This window comes from Rhineura floridana, chromosome 5 (genome assembly GCF_030035675.1).
Source record: "Rhineura floridana isolate rRhiFlo1 chromosome 5, rRhiFlo1.hap2, whole genome shotgun sequence".
NCBI lineage: Eukaryota > Metazoa > Chordata > Lepidosauria > Squamata > Rhineuridae > Rhineura > Rhineura floridana.
In genome coordinates, this window is record NC_084484.1 from 28134216 (window position 1) to 28152396 (window position 18181).

General features: G+C 41.9%; 1 protein-coding gene across 2 annotated transcripts in view; it reads right to left on the reverse strand.

Moving 5' to 3' along the window:
* Positions 1–225: 225 nt before the first annotated feature.
* CLDN10 (claudin 10) overlaps positions 226–18181 on the reverse strand; it is a 107179-nt gene continuing 89223 nt past the window's right edge. For both annotated transcript variants that reach the window (XM_061629361.1, XM_061629360.1), the window contains exons 2-5: positions 9674–9835; positions 9481–9562; positions 5626–5733; positions 226–608 (exon numbers count right to left, since the gene is read on the reverse strand). In XM_061629361.1, coding sequence (XP_061485345.1) covers positions 482–608; positions 5626–5733; positions 9481–9562; positions 9674–9835 — 479 coding nt within the window. In that variant the 3' untranslated portion in view covers positions 226–481. The remainder of the gene's footprint in view (positions 609–5625; positions 5734–9480; positions 9563–9673; positions 9836–18181) is intronic.

Below are 18181 nucleotides of genomic sequence, written 5' to 3' on the forward strand. Positions count from 1 at the left end.
TCCTATGGACACTTACTTGGGAGTAAGGTCCACTGAATCAGTGGGGCTGACTTGTGAGTAGACATATATAGAATTGTGCTTTCAATCCATTTTAACAGGTCTTTTAAATTGAGCCCAAGACATCAAACATACATCTAGAAAAATCGGTGCCCATCTAAAAACTAACTTTTTTCAGACTTCTTGCAGTACTTTGATCTACACCAATTAGCCATAACTAGTGTGATGTGACTTTATTTGTAAATATGTTTTTACAGAAAGCAAAAATGGCAAATGATTTACAGATATAATTTATGCATAACATCAGTATAAATCTTAAAACAAGGGATGAGGAAAATTTACATAAAGTAGGCAAAAGTTCATTTATAAAATATTCTCATTACTGATGCTAATGACACCAGTATCTTCCTAAAAAAAAATCATTGTGTGGATGAACAGCACAAACGTGATTTTTAAAAACGCATTGACTCTTGAAACCACCTGGTTACACGTAGGCATTTTTGTCAAAGTGCTTTGGAGGGGCTTTAGGTGTTTTAAAATCTGCTGAGCCATTGTAGGCCTTTGTTCGAGATGACATCACAGAAGCTGCTCTGTTATATGTATATCCCATCCTGAAAAATGAAAAAGTTACCTGTTGATAGCTCATTCTCAAAATACAAGTGGATATTTAAAAGAAAATAACATTGTTAAATCAGAACAAACAAACTTGCCTCCATTTTGACAAGAGCCTACTCACTGTCAGTGCAAGATGCTTAGAGACTACACTGAGAAACTAGGTGTTAAGTCATATATAAATCGTTGAAATAAATAGGAACAAATTCAGTTTAGTGCTTACAGCACAGATCTTAAGAATTTATATTTTAAACTTTTTAAGATTCAAAGCACTTCACATACATTGGCCCAGTTCACACGTAACACTAAGCAAAATCATGGCTGAGTGCAAATGAGGAAATGTGTGGATGCTTGGAGCAAAGACTGCAGTTACTGCGTTCTTCCTCTGATCTTGCTTTTACCACTGCTGGGGCTAAGCCATGACTTGGCTTAGTGGTACATATGAAGCCAGGCTTGTATTTTGTTTCACTCTGTACCAGAAGGTATGGAAAACAAACCGTGAGCCCAGGTTTGGAACTAACACTAAGTCAAGCCACGGCTTGGCCCAGGGTAGTATGGCAGCAGCAGAGCTGGCGGAGGAGCACATTGACCGCAATCTTTGCTCCTGGAACCGACACTTTTGCTGGTTTGTGTTGAGTCATGGCTTGGCTTAGTGTTATGTCTGAGCAGTGTTATCTTGATGATCCTTATGCAAATCTATGAAGTAGATCATAATTATTACCTTCTCTATGCTACATTCACACCATACATTTATTTCACTGTTATTCCACTTTAGTCATGACTTCCTCCAAAGAATCCTGGGAACTGGTGTTTGTGAAGGGTGCTCAGAATTATTAGGAGACCTGCATTCTCCTCAGAGAGCTACATTTTCCAGAGTGGTTTTAACCGTTAGACCTTCCCAGAGAAGTCTGGGAATTATATCTCTGTGGGGGAAATAGGGGTCTTCAAAGAACCATCAGCACCTTTCACAAACTATACTTCCCAGGTTTCTGTGCGGGAAGCCATGAATGTTTAAAGTGGACTAATAGTGGAATAAATGTATGGTGTGAATGTGGCCCTGTATTGCAGATTGAAGGCTAAGGGTTGTATTCAATTAAGTCCAACGCACAGTAGACCCGTTGAAATGAATGAACCTAAGTAAGTCATGTCCATCAGCTTCAGTGGATATACTCTAAGTAGGACTAGTGTTGATTACCACCCTGAGAGAAAGTGTCTTGTATAAACGTTAGGTAGAACTATAATGCTATACATACCCAAGAATAACTTCCTAGGGTCCAATTAGGAGAATATGTGGGCCAAATTGGGGGACCCTGGATTTGATAGATGAAGATAGGAGGCAACCTTCAGCTTGGGCCACTAGTTATGTACAAACCTTGTGACTAGAGCTGGATAGGATCATATGTTCAGTATATCCTCTAGTTGGCTGATAGGATATTATTACACAAGCATGAGGAAACTATATGAAAAGGTCAACTCTGGCCAATTATTTACTCTTCTGTCGAGTTTACCTTGCAGTTAGGTCCCCTGGCACCCTTCTTCACAAATCTTTTAATTTTAAAACAAAATAGTTAAATTAGGCCAACAGAACAGTAGAGTCAGTTTAACTCCATATAGTTTCTTGATACCATCATTTCATGATTTGGTGATGAGGGTAGGCTAGGCACTAACAAGGCAGCTGATAAAATTGGATGGTCTGTTCCTAGGACTAGAAACTGAAATCCATCAGCTACTGCATGCCTCCATCCACCCCACCCTTCCCTAGATGCTCCACAAAAGAGCTGTGCAGACCTAGATTCCTCCATATAGGTACACCTAGGTTTTATAGCAGTGTAAGGATCCTCTATGACAAGCAGGATAGATCTGGAAGTGTGTACTGCTGCAACTCAGGTACCTGTTTAAAATTGTCTGCATTCTTTTAGGCAACAGTTTAACAGGAGTATAGTTAATATGTGGCCAGTGCTGAGGAGAAGTCTTTGTTACCAAAATGATGGAATAACAGTCAAAATAAGTTTTCAGGGCAGCTTCCCATATTGCAGTGTTCAGACACAGGAATGTTCTTCTGTCACTAAAACTGTAAAATGTTGGAAGAATTTATGCATGTATCTACCCGTAAAGCAAGATACAAGGATCCCAAATTAACTTCTGGATTCTCAGCACACCCACATGCATCTTGCGTCTAGACACCTGGATAAAATCATGGGAGTGTCCTGCAAAAACATTCCCATAGTTGGACTTCATACAGAGAGAGAGAGCTCAAGTTGCCCCTTAAGGCCTCAGGTTACCAAAACATGTAGGTCAAACAGTTAACAGCCCTGCAGGGTCACAAGCTTAGAAAGACCAGAGTTAATGGCCAAACCAAAGGAAAGCAAGCTGCCGTCTAATAAGAAGAAATCTCTGTTGCTCAAACAAGAGTTGAGTCAGTGGAATATTTCCTAACAAAGGTTTGCCATATTTTTTCCTGGCCCTACTTTGCACCATTAACCACAAGATAACACTAAGAAACTCAGCAAGTGACAATATTATCTACACTTTATACCAAAACAGGGTTCACCTGCTTGGGGCATGGTCGGGGTGGGGGAAGGTTGCCATCCTATTACCAGGACATGGGAGCCAACCTTCACAGTTTTTACCTCTGGCTTGAAAAGGTGCTGTACTTTTATTCAAGAGAATTGCGACTTTCCAGTTGTCACCAATCACTTCCTGTCACTTAAGTCATACATTCTTCCTTGCTTTTGTTTGTTTTTGATTTTGCAAAGAACCAAGAGCTGAGAGGCCATAGAGTTGTTTTCTCGAAGGGCAGCCCCTCTCCACACCATGTAACAAACTGCTTTTGAAAACAGGCATTTCAAATGTACTTAAGAAGATGGGGTTATATCCAACCTAGTGTGAGCGAGCTTCCACTTGCACAGCGATACTTCCCCCTACCTCTCCTCTCCCTGCATGCCCCCAAAATCTGCTCCAGAGGGTCCCCCAACACTCAAGCAGACTTTGAGGGTGTGGGGGGAAATGCAGAGGAGAGGAAAGGAGGGGGGCAACTGGAAAGGCAGCATTGGATACAACTCAGGGCTTTGACTGTTCAAAGAAGCACAGCTAAGTATGTCATAGGACTAATATAATGTGAGCCCCCATTTCAGCCTAGCACTACAATCGTAATCCTGTTTACTCAGAAGAAAGTCTCACTGGCTTGTTTACCACACCATGTTAAGTTAAACATGGCTTGGCGCAGAGGTGGGTGGGGCTTGGTGCAAAAGTGGCAGAGCAAATAGATGTGACCCTTGTCTTTGAAAAGCATCACATTTTAGCCACACAACAGGCAGAGGTTGCAACACACAGTACACATCTCTCCCTTCCAGGCATTATCGTAGATCAAGAACAGATTCAAGCCAGGGATAAGCACTCAAGAAGGGTATGGCTTCTGGAAGAGGGTGTGGCCTCAGAAGAATACTGAGGGCCAAATTGAGAGGCCTGGAAAAGCATTTGCCTCCCAGGTCTGAGGTTGCCCACCCCTGGCTTAGCACAAACAAAGCATGAGAGAGGATCATGGCCACTTTGATCCTCCTCCAGTCCTGCTGCTGTGAGTTAAGCCCTGGTTTGGTTTCGCGTTACTTCCAAGCTGGGGTTCATGGTTTATCCCCTCCAAACAAACCATGAGCAGTAAGCCACAGAACAAACCTTGGCTACAGTTCATGGTTTGTTTGGATCGAGACAAACCACAAGCCCAGGTTCAGATATAATGGTAAGCCAAGCCATGGCTTAGCTCACAGCAGCACAGCAGCAGAGGGACTGGAGGAAAAGCAGAGTGGCCATGATCTCTCCGGGAACCTATACCTTTACCCATTCATACTAAGCCATGGTTTGGCTCAGCATTACATCTGGACTGTGCCACAGTGTTTCATGAGATTTATTCCAAAGAAGGTATGTCTAGGACTACCACTTGTGCTGTCAGGAGCTCTTTAGATCCCAGTTTTATAGTGTAATCCTATGCATGTCTACTCAGAAGAAAGCCACACTGAGCTCAATTAGGCTTATTCCCAGGAAACCGTGCATAGGTTTTCTGCTATAGTTTCCAATAAGAGGCTATTTCTGCAGATGTAGGGAAAGCCAAGCCCTCTTATGGATCCTACAAACAGGCCTTCAGTGAATGGAGGACTGATTCCCTTTTGCCACTCAGGTCTCAACTATGCTACATTTTTCAAGCTGTTACCTTTCAAGACTTCTCTCAACAATCCAGGCTGCAACCCAGAGAACCCCCCTATATCTTCAGCAGAACCACTACAGTACTTCCTACTTTGTTCCTTCGCAGACCCCATTACTCACCCTTCTCCCCCATATTTTGTGGCTAAAGCAAAATTCAAGCCCTACTTGTTTTCAACAGATGGATAGTAAGCAACAGACCTTGGAAAGAAAGAAGGGGATGGGGCACAGGGGCAACTTCCTCTTACATTCAGTACTACTGATGGTAAAGGTTACTATTGGAGGCCACTGATTCATAGGGTCGCCATGAATTGTAATTGACTTGAAGGCACATAACAGCAATGATGGTAAAGGTAAGTGGTTCTCTGTATTGCAATCTGGTAATCCTAAATCAATCTACCATGAAAGAATAAAAGTCTAGTAAACATAGAGAGATTAGCCCTCATTCCCGAATCATGAAATCCATGCTTCTTAAGAGCAATGAAAATACAACAAGTGCCCTTTTAGAGATAAAACATTAAATACATCTCCACAATGCAAATGAAGCCTTTGCCAACAGCTTCTGCCACATGGCACACTAAACCCTTATGGACAACCAATATCAACCAGAATTTTTGTTAAAAGGTATGCTGAAGTGTGTGTGTGATTGGAAGTCTTCAAATCCCACTGTTATTATTTTTCTTTCAATCAGTCATTCCCAAACTCTTACGTTTGTTTTTGAAAGATATGCAAACTGGATCTGCGTAGCTTATTTTCTTAACTCATTTAATAATTAGAAATATGCTAATGCATTAATTTCAGTAAGGCTGGCATGTTCTGTACCTTGGAGTTTTATTGTTTTCGGCAATTGAGAAGCAGAATACACTGCCGCCAATTATGCAAAGCGATGCTCCAGCCCATCCAATGAACAAAGCTGCTCCTAATTCATACCTGCAGGTAAGCGATACATTATTGTTTTGTAAATAGCTTAATCAGCAGATAGGTTTCACTTCTTTCACATTTTTGTTGTGACAAAGATAAACAAAGCCATCCAACGTATTAACATATATTTCACAAAATAACTTTGCAGGAGCTGTACACACTATGTTGCTTAAGAGAACAAAAATGCCATCAGAACGTCTACCCTTCTCCTGAATATTATTTGCTTTTTCATTCAACATTGATTATAGGTCTAAACTCTACAGACCCTAGCAACCAACCACCATTGACATGGAAGCATGTCCAATTGATTGAAATGGAATATACTTTCAGTCATAGTCTTAAGCATGGCAAACTAAGTAATCCCTGTGGAGGTCAATAATAGATAAATGAATGTCAAAACTTTGAATTGATTCTTTTCTGGATTTGGAGAACAAGGCACTGAAGCTGCAAGCCTAACGCTGCTTATCTGGGAGTAAGCCCTATTGAATTCAGTCTGATTTATTTCTGAGTAGGCATGGTTAGGATCCTGCTGTAAGCACTGCTACTGGGCAGCATCCATTCACATCAGAATTTTCAAGGGACATTTACAGAAATCCCAAACAAGCAAATGTTGAGGCCGATGGTTTGTTTTCTGTGTAATTCCAAAATCTGTTGGGCACCTAATGGTGTACTTGTGTTTGGCAGCAGATCCTTCATCGCATTCCTGGATTTCAATGTAAGTAGTTAAGCTAAAAGAGCAGCATTTAACACAGTTGGATATATCAAATCATTCTGGCCTACTGCAAAATTATATTACTGGCTATGAATGTTTTACGGTCTGTTCAGATGCTAATTGAATAGACTAGAAAGATGGCAATAGGCTTGGGATCCAGCCCCTAATAAACTACTAATTACTTTAAATTCAGAAATAGAGCAGAAAATAGTTTAAGTTTTCTCAGTTCCCACCCCAACCCCCACAGATATCATTGCTTTGTACACACAAACAGATATTTTCCAAGACTTCTGTCCAACGCTGTACTGAGGATATGTCGATTTAAGCATTTTGGGCTTGTAATACACCTATCACCACACCAGTGAAATCCTGATGGAAATAACAGGCAGCAATGATTATTTCACTATAACAGGAATGCCTCTAGTGGCTAGGCTGATGGGAGATGGAGTGCAACAACATCTTGAGGGCAACAAGTCCCCCATTCCTGCTGCATTGAAATAAAATAGTCCCTGTTGCCTCCCCATCCCTGCACTATACCCTAAAAGAGCCATATTTTGAGCAGGTCAGCTTCTCTTGGGTGAAACCAATTTTCCAAATTCATTTCAGCTGGTGTTTAGGCCCGGTTTAGGCATGGAAACTGCCTTGGTTGCCCTGTATGATGTATGTCATATGTCTTCTGACCTATGTCAGAAGAGAGATTGGAGGAGTGTATCCCTGTTGATTCTTCTTGTTCTCTCAGCCATCAACCATAGCATTTTTCTGGAGTGGCTGTCGGAGTTGGGGGTGGTTCCAGTCGTGCTTGGATGAGTGTTTTCACAGCTTGGGGAATGCTGTTTGGTCCAGTGGAACCTTCAATGTGGGGCTCTGCAGGGTTTGTTTCTATCCCCCAAGCTATTTAATATTTACATGAAACTACTGAATGGGTTCATCAGGAGTTTTGGAGTATGTTGTTAGCAATATGCTGATGACACACAGCTCTACTTCACCTTTACATGTCCAGGTGTGGCAGTGGATGTGCTAAATTGGTGTCTTGCCTTGGTAATGGACTGAAGCTTAATCCAGAAATGATTGAGGGCCTGTTAGTGGGTGGTTGAGTTACACTCCCTCTGAAGGAGCAGGTACATAGCTTGAGGGTGCTCCTGGATCCATTACCATCACTTGAGACTCAAGCGGCCTCAGTAGTGAGGAGTGCCTTCCATCAGCTTTGACTGGTGGCCCAGCTGCACCCTTATCTGGGCAGGGATAGCCTAACTTCAGTTGTCTATGCTCTGGTAACCTCTAGGTTAGACTACTGCAGTGCATTATATGTGGTGCTGCCTTTGAAGACAGTTCGGAAACTGCAGCTTGTGCAGAATCCGGCAGCCAGATTGCTGACCGGGGTAAGTCAGTGCACACATATAACATCAATTCTGCATGACTGCACTGGCTATCAATTAGTTTCTGAGCTCAATTCAAATAACTGGTTTTGACCTATAAAGCCTTATGTGACTCAGGACCTCAAAACCTCAAAGTCCCCCTCTCCATATGAACTGACTCAGACCCTGTGTTCATCATCAGAGGCCCTTCTTCATGTGTCTTCTCCACAGGAGGCTTGGAAGGTGACAACATGAGAACAGGCCTTTTCAGTGGTGGCCCCCTGGCTGTGGAATGCTCTCCCCCAAGAAGCATGCCTGGCGTCATCTTTATCCATTTTTAGATACCAGGGAAAGCATTTGGTTTTCACCCAAGCCTTTGTCCCTTCACGTGTGGCATCCCAGCTACTCTTTCTGTATTTGATGGGTTTTGTTTTCAGTAAGGTCAGTAAGTCTTTACTGACTATTATGTATGTCTTTGGCTTTTAATGTATTGATGAGTTTTAGATTTTATTGATTTTCATGTGTGTTTTATACGGTTTTTAATGTAAGTCGCTTTGAGTCACTTTGGTGAGAAAACCATCTAATAAGCAGCAGCCGCAGCAGCCAGGCACACACACACACAAATCAGCAAATGAAGCTTTTACCACCATGTCTGGAAAATGCTTCACCTTCTACATTTCTTTGTGTGAAGCTGGCTGTTAAAGGCATTATGTTACATTCAAGAAGACTGAAATGTTGCTTTTTAAAGTTGATTTATGCAGGATCTTTCTGACACTGTGAACCGCAAACCTTGCACCTTTGAATTTCTGATGGACATCAACCCCTTTACTTATTTATTTATTTAGATCAGTACTGTTACCTCCAGGCCAGAAGACTCACCTAAGAGTCACTCTTGTCGGAACACTGGAGTACTAGAGGGAGAATTTATATATACCTTTGCTCCACTCTAGTAACTATTATACCATTGTCTATTTTCATTGTGCTTTAAATATTGTGTAAGCTACCTCAAGAACTTCAGTTGGCAGGCAGAGTAGAAATACTCCAAAATAAATAAAGAATAATTTGGATTTTTAATAGTCTTATTACATGTTCACATATCTATCGTTTCCTTTTTTTACTTTCTGTCAAAACTGATTTGATAGCTTGTGATAATTCACATCTGGGCCATTTATTTCAGCAATGTTCACGCTTAGGATTGCCAGTTGTAGTATGGAAAATGTGCATACATACCTTTAAAGTTTACTGGTGTAGTAGAAGAAGAAGCAGCCTTTGTATCACCTGCTTTTCCTTTTCTGGACCTATAATCCACTACCTTCTGTAACAAGAAGGTCTCCAGGTGTGTTGCAAAGCAAGAAGGAAGCAAACAACAGGACCAGGAAAAAGCAGACGTAAGAAGCGATGGCTGCCTCTTTTCTCACTGCAACGGCAAATTTGAAAAGGTATATACAGGTAATCCTCTTTGCAATCTGGCTGCACTCCTACACCCAGTTACCTGGGAGTAAGCCTCATTGATCGTAGTGGGGCTTACTACTGACTAGACATGCATTGGACTGCCTTATATATTCATTTCGAAGGCAGATTTCAGCCTGAAAGTTATTTGCGTTTGTACATGTAGTTTAAGACATATTGTAGATATGAAAGAATTGCAACATACACCCAAGTCCCAATTTTTTCCTCAACAGTACTTACTTTTGTGCAATAAATGTGGGGTCAAAGAATTCTGCTGTGATTCGGTTTGCATACAGGGAGCAACCAGTCATAGCACATAGCCCTGCAAGACAAACCGGATGGAGAAAAAATCAGTGATTGTAACTGATGAAATTAAGAGCAGTTTTACATCCATCTGATATAAAATGTATAGCATTTAAAATTCCATATTTACCAGAAAGTATGAAAATAAGCCCAGCTAAACAAGCAATTTTAGCTTTCGTCTGGTCAGAGCCTCCAATTTTGGTACACTTCATCCCAACCAGTGCAAATATGGAGCCAAAAAACCCAAGACAGACAGCAGCAATCATGAGTCCTCTACAGGCTTGGATGTAACCTGTAAATACAATGGGAACAGCTGGTATTAGTGCGCCGTTTCAACTTTCAAAGGGCTTTCATGATTGGACTGATTTGACTTGGACTGCCTTCAAGTCGATTCTGACTTATGGTGACCCTGTGAATAGGGTTTTCATGGTAAGTGGTATTCAGAGGTGGTCTACCATTGCCTTCCTCTGAGGCTGAGAGGCAGTGACTGGCCCAAGGTCACCCAGTGAGCTTTGTGGCTGTGTGGGGATTTGAACCCTGGTCTCCCAGGTCGTAGTCCAACACGATAACCACTATACCACACTGGCTCTCTATACCACACTGGCTCTCTATACCACACTGGCTCTCTGGCTTTCATGATAGGTTCCATGAAAATGTAACACAGTGGGAGCAGGCCGCAGGCTCATATGCTCCGTCCCTCCACTTTTCCTTCCTCCCCCTTTCCCTTGTCAGCCTTAACCACCGTTTCATTTTATACCTGTATTAACCACAGTTAGCAACAATTAACTGTATTAACCACAGTTAGCAACAATGCAGACACAAGTCTACAACTCGGTTGAAGCAAACCACAAAGGAGGAATTTGCACAGAAAAGGGGAGAATCTGAGCCTTCAACATGTTCCCAATCTCCCAGCCATTGTTAGGAGAGCAGGAACATTATGTATGCAATCAGTCATTGACCAGCTGACTATCAAAAATGGTAGTCATCCTTCATTAAGAAGGACCAGGCTTTTTATTATGTACACTGCTTAGAGAGCTTTGTGATGAACTGGTTTCTAAATCTTTCTAAATAAATAAGTAATCAATCAATGAAACCCACACACACCATTTTCACATAACACCTATGGCTTGAATTAACTGTGGGCTGCTATACAGGGATTGAGTAGGGTGCCATGTTTATTTCCAGGCCATTTTTTAGCTTCTTGCCTGTGTATCCTATCAGCTTGTGTTTCTGTTTAACCTTCTCCCTGCATTACCTCTTGCTGTCTTATTTCTCTTCATTTTTTTCTGCCTGTTCTTAGACTTCCTTGCTGCTTTTGGTTGCAATCTGAAACACATTTCCTAGGGAAATATGTCCTACACCATGCATTAGGCCTCTTAGGGCAGGGGTAGCAACTGTGAAAAATCTCCAAATATTGCTGAACTACAGCTCCCATTTTCCCTGATCGTTGGCAGTGCTGGCTGGGGCTGATTGGGAGTGGTAGTTCATCAACATCTAGAGAGCCACAGGTTAGCCACTCCAGTGTTAGGGTTTCCAGATTGCGACCTGATATTGATGCTGGGCATTCAAGCTCCCTAACAGGGACTTGGCAGCTGTGAAAGCAAATCCATTCACCTGGCCCCTCCTTCGTCAGCTATACAGTACATCTGGGGTACTCCTTGCTACAGTGGATAGACAAGGAGCACATGTAAGGAAAAAAGACTGGGAAAGTTGGGGCTACTGAACCCCTCCTTCATTGGTGAACTTAAAGGTATAACATCAGTCTTTGGGCTGCAAGTCACCAACCCTGGAAACGAAGCAAATGTGCATATGGTTGGGCTGTATGATGTTGTTTGAATCCACTTTTGCTGTTCGATGCATAATACTCTTTACCTTGAATGTCTAACACGCTACTAGTTTCTTTAATACTTGTTTGAACTCCAGGCTTACATCCTGACCACGTTTACACCTAAATGCAAGCGACATCTGCTGAAATGCCTTCTTTGACACAACTATTAAAAGTTCAGGGGTTCTTTTTTACACCTGACCACCCTGGATTACAGTCTAATCCTTCTCTCTCTCCTCTTCCCCCAGCATGTTTCCCCTGGCACTAAGCAGAATCCTGACAGTCTGTTGCAGCTACCAAGTCCAGATTCTAATCTCACAAAGACTGCCTAGTTTGTAGAAGTGCATTAGAGGACAATTTTGGCTATCGCTCCATTCAAGTAATACATGCTGTTGTTCATATTAAATGCATCAAAGTAAAAGTAGAAGGAAGGTGTCTACTGGTTTCAAGAACTTCCATGCTTGCTTAGCACTGTGCTGCATAGCTAGAAGTCTATGTACACCGTTTTCTATCCATTGCTTCCACCATAAAATTTCAAGCAATGCAATAAAAATAAATTTATGTAAATAGTCTTAAATAGCTAAGAGTCTCTCTACCTACCTCCTTCCTCCTCTGCCTTTGCTCTGTCTGCTCACCCTGCCTATCTTCAATGGATGTCATAATTGTTGACATCCATAGAAATGACGCAAAGAAACCTTATAACAAATGCTTCATCTGTCATTCCACCATTATTGCATCTGATCAGCTGCTTACATAGAACTTTTCAACAATGACCTTTAACCCAACACATCATGCCCACGCACAAGGTGGAGAGAAACGGGGAAATTGCTTCTATAATGCAAGATCCATGGGCAATGTTTGCTAAATTTAAAAGTAAATGTGGCATTATTTATGGGAAGGGCTTTTAAATGACAACTTCCTGGTGTAGAACGGGTGAAGCCTTTCGCTGGAAAGAAAGAGGGAATCTTAGCTGCTTATAAGATAAGCTTTATAGAGGAAGGAAAGAGGATTTGTTGATTTTGGAGCAGGAAGGATATGAAACCCAACTGAATTGTGATTACCTTTAGATGCACTGACGATGACACAGGGGAAAAAATAGCTGCAGCTAGGGATGGACAAATCTGTCTGTTTCAGTCTCTCAGTTTCTCACTTTCCAAATCTTAAATTGACATCTCCCCATTTCCACACCAGTTTGTGAATTTTTATATATAAAAAAGCCCACACAAACATTCATACCCATTTTTGTGTGCATCTCCCGTAATCAACACATTTTTGCATGCAATTTTTCTTAACAATGCATTTTTGCACATTATTTTCACTAATGTAGGCATTTTTATGTGTGCTTTCCCCTAATATGTGCTTTTTGGTATGCTTTTTTGTTGTTGAATTGCACTGCAAAATTCGGAAAAGTGAAAATTTTGAAACATATTTATTTTTTGGTTTGCACATCGGTTCAGGAATTGTGAATTAGGGAGGTTGGTATCAAAATATGAACTGTATGGATTTCTCTCCCATCCTTAGCTGTAGCTACTTTTAGCCATTCCTTCCCTGGTCCTGTCTGTCTTACACACCTGCCTGCAGTGGCAAGCTCTTCCACTGCAGTAGAGGAAGTACACGGACATATATACAAAGGGAGTGGGGAGGAAGAAGCAGAAGCAGCCCTGGCTTCCCACTTCATCCTTGTATTTAAAGGGAAAAGTTCACTTTCTGGATTGTAATTGGCCAACCCCTGCTGCAAAGCCTATGGCAAACACCAGTTACTCATTTTCAAGACTCTTCTCTGCGGTCAGGAATGTGTCTGTGTGTGTGCACTTGCGCATATATACATATACATTTCAGGATTCTTTAAAAAAGAACTTAGTACATCCAATGAAATAAAGTCATCTGGCTTCTAATTCCTGCAATGAGGAGGTAATCAATTCATGCTGTAACCCATTTCTCATCCTCCTATATTAAAGAGGTAGCGATGGAATAAGCCCACATATACTGTATCAGTATATTTTGCATGGCATCTCTCTGTTTCTTTCTCTGGACAAAAAACAGTTTGCAGGGATTTTTAATGGAAAAACAATAGTGGAAAAGGGAAAGAGAGAGAAAAACTTTGCTACCCAGGGCTCCTTTGGGAGGAAAGGTGGGATTATTATTATTATTATTAATAATAATAATAATATCAATAATATCATCAACAACAACAACAATAATAATAATAATAATTCTGCTTTAGTTTGCAGTTTTTCCATCTGTGTGTTGTCAGATCAAAAAAAACCCCAGCCCTGTTGTTTGGAGCTGGAGGCATAATAATCAGCATATGGCACAATTTGAATTGAGAATAGGGCTGCCACCTGGGCCATGTGTGCATAGCTTCAAATCCCCCAGTATTTTAGGAGACAAAGCAGGCAGTGCCTGTATTCCTTTAGTGCATCCACAAGCCAGGTTCCAGGTGTGACATACAGGGGAAAGAAGTGGAGCACAATGATCAAAGGGGGGGAAAGCCACAGCTGCCTCATCTCCCACTGCAATAGGGAATCTAAACCTATATGTTCTCATGCTCAACTGTAACAATTACATAATTTCCCCCTATGTCCCCTTGCCTCCCCTACCATCTCCTTCCTTTTGTGTTGAATTTTAGATTGTAAGCTCCTCAGGACAGGGACTTGTCCTTTTGTACTCTGTAAAGCACCACACACACTGTTGGCACCAGATCAATAAAGGCAAAAAAAAAATTGCAACTTGTCAACCCTAGTCCAGAGCAAAACAATGGATGTGCTGAAAGTAGGCTTGGGCAGGAACAGCTGATGTTCCTCAGCCCACTCCAGGCCTTGTAAGAGAGTACACACAATATTTATGAATTCTATCTTCTGAAAACAAGTTACAGCTAAAATATTGTGATAATTCCAGTGGTATTTTTGGGAAGAGTAGTGCAATCGTACAAAGATTAGCAATTGCCCAAGGCCACAATTATTCTCCATGACCTCATTTGCCTTGTAATTTAAAAAAGAAATTTAAATCATGTCTTCCTTTAGCTCACCTTACAGATTGTCAATAATCTGAATGCAACAAATAAACAGGTTTGCCAGGAAATGTATCTAACCTTGAATAGGCTGTGTTGAGGGAGCAAATGGCTGCAGCCTTTCCATCAGCCTCTGGTCAACACTGAGCCTTTAATCTCAAATGGTGAGCTCTGCCTTTGATATAGCCAGCTAAACTTGACTATTATATCTCTGATAGTGTCTATATCCTACTGGAGCAGTGGCGGGGGTAGTTTGACTGAAGTATGAAACCGACAGTAGCTAAGACGCCAAGCATGACAATAAGGTTTCCCTCCCCCCTCTCCACCGTGATAAAGACAAGGCTAAGAAAACAAGTTAGAATGTGAAGACGGCATTCCTTTTATTATCTATTTGACAACTAGGGCTCTTCTCAGCTGCAATAGAAACAGCAATACTAATCTGCACCCCGGAAAACCTCAGCCTCGGTGTAATCTATTTTACAAAGCAGCAGCTATGGTCCTTACATGACAAGCAAGTAAGGCGTTAGGGGTATCTATACTCCCAGCCCCAAACCCTCTGAAGAAGGTAAAGAAAAGCAAGAAACAAGCTAAAATTTCCTCGTACTTTCTCACAAAAGAGGTATACTTGGGAGAGGGAGAGGGAGAGGGAGGAAGCCCGCTGAAAGCGGGTTGTAAACAAGCAGTAGTGACAACCCAAGTTCCCTCTTGCCTCGACTGGTCGGTGGACTATACTAAATGTGGCTTATATCTAACAGAGAGGCCCTCTCATGGACCTGACCTGGCAACAGAAATTGCCCAAGTGGAACAATCCAGCCTTCCCTTGGGGTGCTGCGTAGCCCCCATATTTCTCCACCTGCATCTCTATCTCCCCGCAGGCCGTTCAATTTCTTCTCCCAACCTGGGGGATGTTTATCTTCTGAATTAACCCAGAAACACCCTGGAGATACATCATTGTCAGACTCCCCCCGGCTCAGCAAGGACATGAATTCTCTGCCTCATTCTTCACCACCAAAACAATCTGAGCCGACGTGCCCTGACAAACCTGATTCTCCCAAATTGGAGACGAGCGTGATGCTACTAGCCAAAAAACTAGAGCTAATCAAAAAATTCTTATCGGAATGCTATGGTTTGCTGGTTGTTATAGCCGAATTCCATAAATCTTATGCATGTGTAAAGATTCTGGCTATTTGGGGGGGATAAACGAAGTTAATACTCCCCCTGCGATGGAAGTCCTGGCACCCAGAAATATTAAGAAGGGAGTAAAGCGTACCCCTCGCAAAGTAAAGCGAAAACTGGTGGCACAAGCTAAGTCTACGAACATAAAGTCTAACAGGAATAGCATAAAAAACTCAAATCGACGTAAGCGAATGAACTTTAAAAAGCTTTTCAATTTATTAGAAGATATACAAAAAAACCCAGCTCATAAAACCAAGGAAAAGAAAGCACTGCTTCAGACTCACAAGGCACATTCTACCAGTGATGATCCAGATTCCGGTCTTAACCTATTCCAACCTTCTGCTCAGAAAACAAATGCATCCCTGCTTCACCCGCTACTCCCAAGAGTTACATCTGAACCTAGGCCCATCATTGCTGGAATACGAGACCCCGGCAACATGTACTTGAGGCTGGACACCCTGAACAAGCTGATGTGCGATATACACTGTATAACCCAGCAAAAGTGGGAAGTGACCCTTAGCAGCCGAAAGCTAGTTTTTTCTAATTTTCCTAAGCCCAAAGTCTTGCTGCCCCTTTACCAATGCAAAGCCCACTTCTTGGACCTGGTGGGCAAAATCGCTTCTTAATGTGGAATGATTGAAGATATTATTGACATTGAGTATTTATTTTATGACTATCAAAATGCTCAAGCTGTAGTAACTCTTGGGAGTTGGGGATCTATGAATCTGTTATACAAGCAGAAAGTTTCATTTTACAACGCAGATATGCTACTATCCAGACTTTTTGAGAATCAGAACCCTATAATCTTATTCCATAAAGAGCTAAACCATACTATAAAGGCTAATACATGTATTAGCCTTATTCATTTGGACGAGCCTAAATTTATTGTGCATTCTAAGCCTTCTGAATATCTTTTGAAATGCTCTCCCCCCACCACTCCATCATCTCCTGTTCCAGAAGAAATAGAACTACTAAAATCGTTCCAATCCTTGCCATTACAACCTCAGAAGGAGATTATTGCCAGGCTTACACTTCTAAGTGACACTCTCACCCAAGCTTTGTCTCAAAACAAAAACAAGTCACACCAGATCCAGGACATGGGGAAAAACTGTGTAAGACCTAATTCTAAGATTTTCAAGGTGGAAGTGGAGGTCTGTCAACATAATTTGAACAGTACTTTGGAAAAGACCTTCTCTCCCTCTAAAAATCTTAGCTCCTCTGCCTGATATTTGTCAACAAAAATTATCTAATAGCCCCAGAGATGCCCCTGTGTTTACTAAGGAACTCCAGGCCCCCAGAAGGGCTTTAACATCTGGCCCACAGTGGCTACGATCTAGGTATCTCGACCCTGAGGAACTGGGGTATGCTCCTGCTAAGACTCCATCAACTATGTCTACCAAATCGCTCTTGGGTAGGCCCCCAGTAAGGGCCGGCTCTGTATTTATAGACAACAATGGAGAGTTAAACCAGATTACGGAGCTAAATTGACAAACTCCCCTCCATGCCGATTCCCCTGGTAGATCTACACCCGGGCCCCATGCTGTTTCCCCGTGGGATAACCAAAGAAGGGTAGATAGGACAACTGACCAGATCAAATTTCTCACATGGAACATAGCCGGATGGTACTCTAAACAATATTGCCCCGGGTTCCTGAACTTTTTAAGAAACTATGAGGTGATCTGCCTCCAGGAAACATGGTCTACCAAAAATATCTATCTGAATGGTTTCTCTGTAATTGACCTACTTACCGAACCTCCTAAAGGCAAGGGTAGATCTAAGGCTGGCCTGGCGTTACTGATATCTACATCTCTTCAGGTAAACTTTAAGGATTTGGGTTCATGTGACAACATTGCCATAGCAGGCTTATTGAAATTCAGAATCATGGCCTTCTTGCTGATTTAACGCCTATATCCCTCCCATCCTTTCAAAGAGTGGTATAGAATTGGCCTGGGAAAAACTGGAGAAATTTATAGTAGATCTTGTATCCCTATATCCCAGGGCATACCCTATTATCTTGGGGGATTTTAACGCAAGAATTGGTCCTAACAACAACGTTCTTTTCTCATTGTCCTTATGGGAAGGTGCGGATACTGTAAATTATATCCCCAGGTATGATAGGCTCTCTAAAGATTCAAAGGTAAATTATGCGGAAACATGCCTGATCCAACTGGTCGCCCGTCTTAACCTGGTGATTCTGAATGGACATACAAAAGTCGATAATTGCGCAGAATTCACATATGCCTCTGCTCAGGGAAGCAGTGTGGTCGATTATGTTTTAATTTCTCATTCCCTGATTCATTTAATTTCCAACTTTATAGTAGTTGACAGACTTGATAGTGACCACCTCCCTCTTAATTTTACCCTGTCACTACTGGAGTCTGGCCATCTGGTCACTCATTTTCAATATGTGGACAAAGCTTCCCACCCTAGTTACAAGAGGACCTATTGGTCTACCGAGGCCTCAAATAAGGCTGCCTGCTTTCTCGCTTCTTCTGGGCTTGTATCTCAGAACTCGTATAGTGGGTGCTTGTGATGCTACCGCTGTTTAAAAAAATTATTCACTTCTAACTGCTGCCCTGAATCTGACCCTAAGGCCCAATCCTTATTTTTTTAGTTCCTTATCTAAA